Raw genomic sequence first — 8,946 nt, forward strand, 5'->3', positions numbered from 1 at the left:
CTTCTAGGTTTATTCATTTAATTCAAGTTTCAAAGTTTGTGAAAAAATAAAAACTAGGATATATTGTAATTAAAAAAATTATACAAACCTTCGACACTACAAAATATTATACTAATACAAGCTATATACTCTACATACTTTTTTGATATATATATAAAGAGCTTGGATTAATTTTATATGTTTATTAATAAAAGAACAAGTGCATAACATAAGGGCAGTTTACAGCACTATGACTTAAACTAATTTGTATTGCAATAACTAGCAGTTATGGCAATTAAAAAAAAATCTATATTGGTAAATAAAGAAAATTGTTTAAAAAAAAAACTGAATTGAAGTAAAAATGTTTTGTTTAAAAACCTAAAATTTTATATAAAAATTTTAAAAAATACAAAAGTTAAAACGGAAATTTAAAATAACAATTTTAAGTATTAAAAAATACTTAATAAAAACTAAGAAAATGAGAAATTTTAAAGTTTGTTAGGCAAAAGAAATTTAGCATAATACTCATATGATAAAAAATTAGCGCGATTAACGGTTGGATTATTATTGAACTTATTATTGTTACTACAAAATATGTAAAAAAGTACAAATAGTCTAAGAAATTTTAGCAATTAATGTACAAAACTTTGTAAATAAACAAATTTGAAATTTTTGAATAAAATACAGTCACAACAAATTTAAACAGTAGAATGCTTTAACAGTCACTCAAGTAAAAGTGTTTTTAAAATAGTGAATTGACTTTAAATGAAAAGCATTTCTTTTTTTTTTTAAATTAACTGCTTTTTAACACGCAAAAATTTTGTTGAAATTTTATATTACATTGTTTGCTGCAAACATTGTCAAATTTGAAGGTTTAAATTTGCTGTACTCTTCGTTTGTCAAGATTTCATTGACATCTTGGCTTCTTGGTTTGTACAAACTAGACTTACCAACTTCTTCTATCAATGTATCTGAAAGTGGAAATTTGTCACAGCATAACTCCATTCTTTTGCAGGTTGATCTGAGAAAAATAGAATTTATTATAATTTTGGGTAATAATTGGCTTAAGAATGTAAAAAGTAATTGTAGGAATTTTTTATTACTAATGTTTGAATTGAACCTTTGAATGAAAAAGAGTAATTTATAAACCATACATTGAGTTATAATTTTGTACTTTACCAATATTATATTTATGATAAAAATATTCAACAAACAGATTAACACTATACTTTACTTTATCTAAAAAGACAACAACCTATATAATATTTAAATAATAAGCAAACGCCAAGCTTTTTAACCTTGTACAAATAGTTTTAATTAGAATAAAAAATTTAAAAAACTACCTAAACTAAAATTTGTTAAATAAGTTCTAGTAACTTTTACTAGTGATATATATTATTGAATTTTACTGATAATATACCGATAAATTTAGCAAAAAAATGTTTCAATTCTTATTATGCATTTATTCTTCCCTTATATTTGAAATAAAAGAAAAAAAATTATATAAAACAAATCGTTGTAATACAAAATATTAATTTAATTGGATTTCATTAAAAAAAACAAGTTATTAATAGAGCCTTTATGTCTCCTATAATAAAATATGTTTTTTAAAAGTAAAAATCAAAATGATAAGGTTTGTTGAATAATAACAAAACAAAATTCAAAAATTTCTTGTTTCAAGGATCCGGGTACACAAAAAGACCTCAAAGACATCAAAAGAAGGTCTGTTTAAAGTTAATAGTTAAGTTAAATGTTAAAACTGTATTAAAGAGTATAAAAACATGGAAAAGGTACACTAAAGCTGCTTTATAAATGGTTCATTAATAAAAAAAAATTGATGATGACAAAAAACTTTGAAAAATAGGGTATAATTTTCTATTCAAATCCAAATTTTATTACTATACAAGTAAAAATTATTGAAAATATCAGGTTTTTCAACGTCTTTTAAAGATTTATGTACAAAATTCCAGGTATTTTTATGCCTAAAATTTTAACTCCATGTTTTTCCTGGTTTCTAGGTGAAGTGGCAACCCTGCTCGTTAAAGCAACAAATTGCTAATTTATTCATTATTTTCTTTATTAATTAAAATTTTTGCTGTTTAATAAATATTATAATAATTAAATCATTCTCCTTATTAGAAAAATAAAATCAACAATATTTTGACATATTTCTTAAACTATTAAATAAAAGTCAACACAAAAATCAAATATATGTTAGAAATGAAACTGATTTAGTTTACTAGAACGAGTTTACTGTATAATTATTAAAAAAATCATAGTAATTCTAACTTTAATTTTATGTAAATTTTAATTTATTAACCTATTAAATTCTGTAAAATAAAAACTTTTTCCTTTAACTGTCATTAAACCTACTTACATCTGAGTAATCTAAAAATGTCCAACTCATTGCATAACAAAATATTTTCTTTTACAGCTAACGTGTTACAAGAATTAATCTATATTAAAAAAATAAAACAAAGAACAATGTGTTTAAAGCTTATTTCATGTTTGAAATTTAAATTTAATAAGCTTTTAGTATTAAAATATTTTTATATTCAAAAGAATGTATGTAAATAAATAACAAATTTAAACTTAATTAAATTAACAAAGCTTAAAAGTTATTTTCTTACCTAGAAAACTTTGTCCAGCAGTATCTGTACTCTCATCCAGATAGAAAGAACAATGCTTCACCATAAAATCAGTTATGATTAGTCTTCTGCAAATTGGTGCGAGAGTATTGCACAGAATCATTTTTGCTTTCCTCCTTTTAAGCGTTGCTGATTCGTGAGCTGTCCCAAGTGTCTTCATGACATCTATCTGGTGTTCGCCTGCTAGCAAGTTCCCGTGAAGAGCTTGTTGCAATGCTAACCGGACTTCTGTCTGGCGTACGTTTTCTTTACGGAAATTGTTGAATTGCTGTTTAAAAGATTTTTCCATCCTAAACTGATTTATTGAGTTGTGGTTATTTGTGACTGGAGATGCGCGTTTATGTCGGTCAGAATAAGAATGAACTTTTAAGTTGCTCTTTTTTGCTTGTAGTTCTACATTGCACCACTTGCAAAAAGCTTTAGTTTCACAATTTGTTGGAGCAATCCAATCTAATAAGTAAAACAGCATTACACATAGTTGACATAACAGATATTACTAATAAAACATTAAACACTATTTATATTTGTTTATAAATAAGTTGTGTATCTAATATTTATTTTATTAATAAGTGAACAATTGAGATTTCAATGATTTAACAAAAACGTTTCACAATAAACTAAACAGTTTAATAGATGTAATAGTGTTGCCTTGTATTTTCAAATTTTTTTCAAAGTATTCCAAAATTCTTACAGAATTTTAAAAGTTCACAATTTTAATCTTTATTTGGTCGAAAATTAGGTTCAAAGTAAGATACTGTGTTAAACAGTATGACAACATTAAAAAGATACTTTAAACTTACAATAAATGTGTTGGTAGATAAAAAATTTTTAGATGAAGAAAAAAAATATTATTTATATTATAAATTTTTGTGTCAAATCGAAAATATAACTACTGACAATGCTTAAAATGTTAAAATTTCCAGGTTTTTTTTTAATTTGAAGTTTTTCCGATTTTTTTTCAAAAATACAAACATTCCTGGTTTTTTTTTTGGGTTAATTTGACAAATTATAGGCTTCCAGGTAAAGTGGCTAGCCTGATGTAAGCATCACAGTTCAACTTGAGCTAATTAAGTATGTATTTACTTTTAAAACGTGCTTTTTAAAGTTTTGTTTAACTACAAGATCAATAAATAACAATTTTTTTTTAATTTATTTATTCTCAATTAATAAAAGCTTTAGTTAAATCTATCTTATAAATCTAAGCTTACAAATGGGATAATAAATTTGCTTATAATAAAATTGTTATTTATATCACAACTTTTATCAAAAATTTATATATAAATTTAATCAATGCAGTGAAATAATTCTTTTTTGAAATAAAAAAACTAAGTAGATCTGTCTATTAATTAAATCAGTCAAAGCTAATCTTCTTAGCATTTATAAAATAGTAAATAAAAATTTTCTTTTTGTAATTGAAAGCAATATACTAAAAATTTTTATAAAGAATTCTTGATATTACCACAAACCATTTGTCAGAAAAATGTTTTTAATATTCAAATAAATGTATTTTATGACAAAAATTAAAAATTTTTTTTTGTTTAAAAAACAAAAATCATGATAATTTGTAAGGTGTAAAACCAAAAAATTGTTGTAAATAAATAATTTGCCCATCTCACCGCCTTATGGCCTTTATGAACCATTTTACTTAAATAATAAAATTAGAAATTCAATTTTTGTCTATGAAGCGAACTTTGTTTTATACTAACAAATTTTGGTTTTAATTTTATAATAAAATTAACAGTTTAATTTGTGTGTAGTTATTATAAAATGTATTTTAAGTATATTTATTTAAATAAAGTAGTCAAAGGTTAGTACTAAAGTAAAAAAAATGTCATGCTAAAGTATTGTTAATTATTAAATTATTAAAACAAAATGTTAATTTTTAGGTAAAAAGTGAATTGGAATTTTTGACTTTAGATGATAAAATTTTTTGTGTATTATTGAAATAAAATTACAAAAAATACTTTAAAAACTATTTAAAAATTATTTTTTTTTCAAAAATTACAATAGAAAAACTAATTTAATTCAATAAAAACATGAGAACTTTCCTTTATAATATTTAATAAAAAAGCTCAGTATTAAAAAAAAAATTGTTGTTGAATTCAAAATTGAAATACTCAAATGTGTATTCTTAAATACTACAAATTGTTAGAGATAAAAAAACCTTTTAACTCATAAACAGATTCCCAAGATTTCTGGTACCTCATCTTTTTAGGTGGTGGAAAATCTAAAGTTGGTAAATCTTCTTGGTCTGGAATTTCATCTAAAATAATTTCAACGGTTGTTACCTACGAAAATGTAACTGCTAAAGTAATGTGTTTAGTGTGTAACTTAATAACTATTTGTAATTCCAAGAAAAAAAAACCATTAGAGACTTACCTTAACTACTACAGAATAGCATGGTTGCCACAAGTCAAGCTGAGAAATTTTTCCTGACTTTTCCTGACTTTTTCCTGACATTTTACTAAAGTTTTCCTGACTTTTTCAAGATTTTTCTGAATTTTTACTATAACTTTACTAAAAAAGGCATTGAAAATTAAGTAATTTTGTAAAATTTAAGGAACATTTTGCAATTTTAGTCTGACTTTAAAGAATTTTTAATTAATTTTTCACTAATCGAAGGCTTTGAAATAAAAGGAAATAAATAAATTTGAACTGACAATATCTGAGGTTTTTATAAATTTTTTTCCTGAATTTTTCCTGAATATTTTCAAAAACCCCCCATTTTGACCTGAATTTTCCTGACTTTTGTCATTTTTCTTAGTTTTTCCTGATTTCCTGAATTTTCCTGACTATGTGGCAACCCTGAGAATAGCCACCTGATTTTTATTTAAATTTTTTACATGATTTCAAAAAATCTTCAAAAATACACATTTTAGAGTCTAGCTTTAGTTTAAAGTTAAATTTATTGTAATAAACTGTTTGGAATAGTACAAGGTTGCCACTCATGTTTATAAATTTTTCCTGGTTTTTCAAATCTCTACAAGGCTTTTAAAATTACATGTATTTTGGTTTATTTTCAGTTTAAAGTTATGTCTTATATAAAAAACTGTGTTAAATAATAAAAAAACATTGTATATGTACTATAAAGTTAATTAAAATGTGTATTATAACTAAAAAATTTTAATTGAAATCTTATTTATATGATAGTTTTTTGTGTCAAGTTAAAATTGTACTACTTAACATGCTGAAATTGTTAAAAACTGAATGTTTTTCTAAGTCTTTGGTTAAAAATTTCTCAAATTCCAGGTTTTTTTTGCCTTAGTTGTTAAGTATCAGGTTTCCAGGTAAAAACAGATTTCCAGGTAAAGTGGCAACCCTGATAGCATAAGCCATTGAAAAATACTTAAGTTTATTGAAATGCGTTTTATGAAAAAATTTTTTTTTTGTTGATAAAAAAAACTTATTTATATGAAATATTTTTGAATCAAGTTAAATTTTATTACCGAACTATGTAAACTTGTTAAGAATTTCAGGTTTTTTAGGTTTATTGTTAAAAAATGTAGGTTTTTTTTAAATTATATCTAATTTCAGCTTTGCTAAGGTTTTAATTGCCTTAATTGTCAAAGTACAGAATTTTTAATTTCTAGGTAAAATAGCAACCCTATAGTTATTATCCACTCTTTAAACAATTTCCTGACTTTTTATTACAATTTTCCTGACTTTTCTAAATCAAATTATCAATTTAAACAAATAATATAATACATATTCGAACACTTGGAATTAATAAAGCCTTCAATTTTATATTTCAGTTTATCAATATTTATAAAATTAGTAGTAAATATTTTACCCTTATTTATGTAAAAGATATTAAAAAACAACTATTCTACAATAAACTATAAATAATTAAACTTAACCATGAAGTTCACCTCTTTTATAATTTATTTTAAAAATTTAAACTATTTTGAAAAAATTATAATGAGGTAAACTATAAACATAAACTTATTACCCAAAACACTAAACCTAGTGTTTAATTAGAATGAAATTATTTATTTACTTAAACAAAAAACAATTCAATTCTAACATATGCTAGATAAACAAACTTATGTGTATTATCATTGTTTTACTAAAAAATGCTACAGATTATCAAACTGCTTACAAAAACTGTTTGTTCTAGTAGGATAGTTTAACAAAATTTTAATAGAAACATTTTGCAGTTTTATAAAGGATATTAATTTAATTTTACCAGATGAAGGCATTAAGTAATTTTGTAAAATTCTTGGAAATTTTTTCAATTTTAATCACATTTTGAAGAATTTAAATTAATTTTTTACCATTCAAAGACTTGTTTTTGAATATAAGGAATTCAGTGAATTTAAACTGACAAAATCTGGTATTTTTTAATATTTAGTCAAACTTCCTGACTGTTTAAAAAAAAAAACCTTACTATTCTTGTTATTTATCTTTTTTTTCTGCTTTTCCTGAGTTTTTTGACTTTTCCTGACCTTGTTTCAACTCTGCTTAATTTACAAAACTAGTTTTAAAAACCTTGAGTTGTACACTAAAACTTTCAAGTATAATATTTTTTTTAGATAAACTACCTAATTATAATAAAAAAAGACTCAATAAATTTGTCACATTAAAAATTTTAAATAGATTTAATCTAAGCAAATAGTAGTTTCAAGTTTGTAAACAAAAATAATAAATTATATTCAAATTACTTTTAAGTGAAATCTATGTCTTAATAAAATAATTTATAATGAATCTTAAAAAATTATAATAATCAAACTTTATTTTTAAGTTTAAAAATTCAAATAATTTGATAAAAGTAGGATATAAGAAAAAATAATTTGTCTATTGCATCTAATTTTTGGAAAAAAAATCAAATAAATTAATTTAACATCGATTAGTTCCAAAGCTACAATGTTTTTAGTTTATTAACCATTTAAATAAGTGGAAGATACTTTTCTTTAATTTTTCTAACCAAACATTACCTACTACTACAAGGTTAATAGGTAGTTATGATTAAATTAACAATAAAGTGAATAAAATTAACCTTATGAATATAAAAAACATAAACTTACATTTAAGGCATTCATACTTATAAAAACAATATGCTTTTAAATATGTTGGTGTAATTGAATATATGAAACTTTTATGTTCTCAACTTGTAAAATACAGCTTTTGCTTTCATAAGAAATTTTAATTCTATTGCCATGCTTTTTATTTTTTTATTCTACTGCGGGGATTTTGTGCTCTGCGATTTAGCATCTCTGACTAAGACATTTTTCAAAAAGTTAATTCCAGGTCAGCAGGCATTTGGTAGTCACGAGACAATTTTAAACATAAAAATGTTCTAATTCTACAATTCTAGTTACAACACGACTTTTTCTTAACTATATTTAACTCGTTTTAGCTAAATACAACACGACATTTTTATAACTTTTTACTTAACTTATTATTATCATTACTTATTTATCGACAAAAAAGCGCACAAAATATTCGGTCGTACGACCTGGTTCACAAAGAACCTTTTAGTTATCGGGTCGCACAACACGGATACTTTTTAATATCTTGTGCAGGACATTATTTTATGAAATACAACGTTTTTTTTCATTATTTAGCAAAGTAATAAAAACTATTTGATCGCAAAATAAAAGGAAAAATTAATTAAGTTTATTAAGAATTTAAATGCAAAAAACTAGTTTTACAGGCCAGATTTACATGATCAGGGACTCCAGTTGAACAACCCCTTAATCGAGTAAAAATTACTACGATAAAGTTTGAAATTTAGATATATTAAGAAAATATTGTTTTTATAAATCGGATATAAATTTTCTGTTTAAAAACATAAAGAATTGCATAATTCAACAAATGTAGTAGAAAGTCCGTTACCACCAGAAGTCAGCTGTGCGCATTGTTCGTAACAAATGATATACTGCAGTAAATAAACTTAAAAGTAAAAGGATGCAATATATTGTAAATAAACAAAATAAATATCGAGTTGGTTCTTTTTATCGTTTGCTCTGGCTTGTTAAACTTTTTTAAGCTTTTTCCTCTTTTTAAGTCTTTTGCTATACAAGATCCCCATTTGACGAGTACTTTTGCAAGCTATTTCCACTCTTCATTTCTTATTCTCAAGCTTTTTAGGTCAGCTTGCATACCTCATTAAAATATTATATTTGGGGACCTCGGTCACGTTTGCTAACGACTTGCTCGCTATACAACAAATACTCTGGGATTCGCTCTTCACCAAACATTAGAACATGACCATTACAGTGAAGCCCTGTTAACCATGGTTCGGTACATGTTGGTAAAACCAATTTATCTCAACACTTCCTCGTTAGTGATCTTTTGTTGCTATGAAATTCTAAAAACG

General features: G+C 23.9%; 1 protein-coding gene across 1 annotated transcript; it reads right to left on the reverse strand.

Moving 5' to 3' along the window:
• Positions 1-810: 810 nt before the first annotated feature.
• On the reverse strand, positions 811-5,087 carry LOC145836797 (uncharacterized). Its single transcript, XM_082944569.1, has 4 exons — positions 5,007-5,087; positions 4,792-4,915; positions 2,610-3,077; positions 811-950 (listed from the first exon to the last, which is right to left on the reverse strand). Exons 1-4 carry the CDS (start codon positions 5,085-5,087, stop codon positions 811-813), a joined length of 813 nt encoding a protein of 270 aa, XP_082800695.1.
• Positions 5,088-8,946: the final 3,859 nt, after the last annotated feature.

The sequence above is a fragment of the Thalia democratica genome, chromosome 5 (assembly GCF_965202585.1).
Source record: "Thalia democratica chromosome 5, ktThaDemo2.hap1.1, whole genome shotgun sequence".
Lineage (NCBI taxonomy): Eukaryota > Metazoa > Chordata > Thaliacea > Salpida > Salpidae > Thalia > Thalia democratica.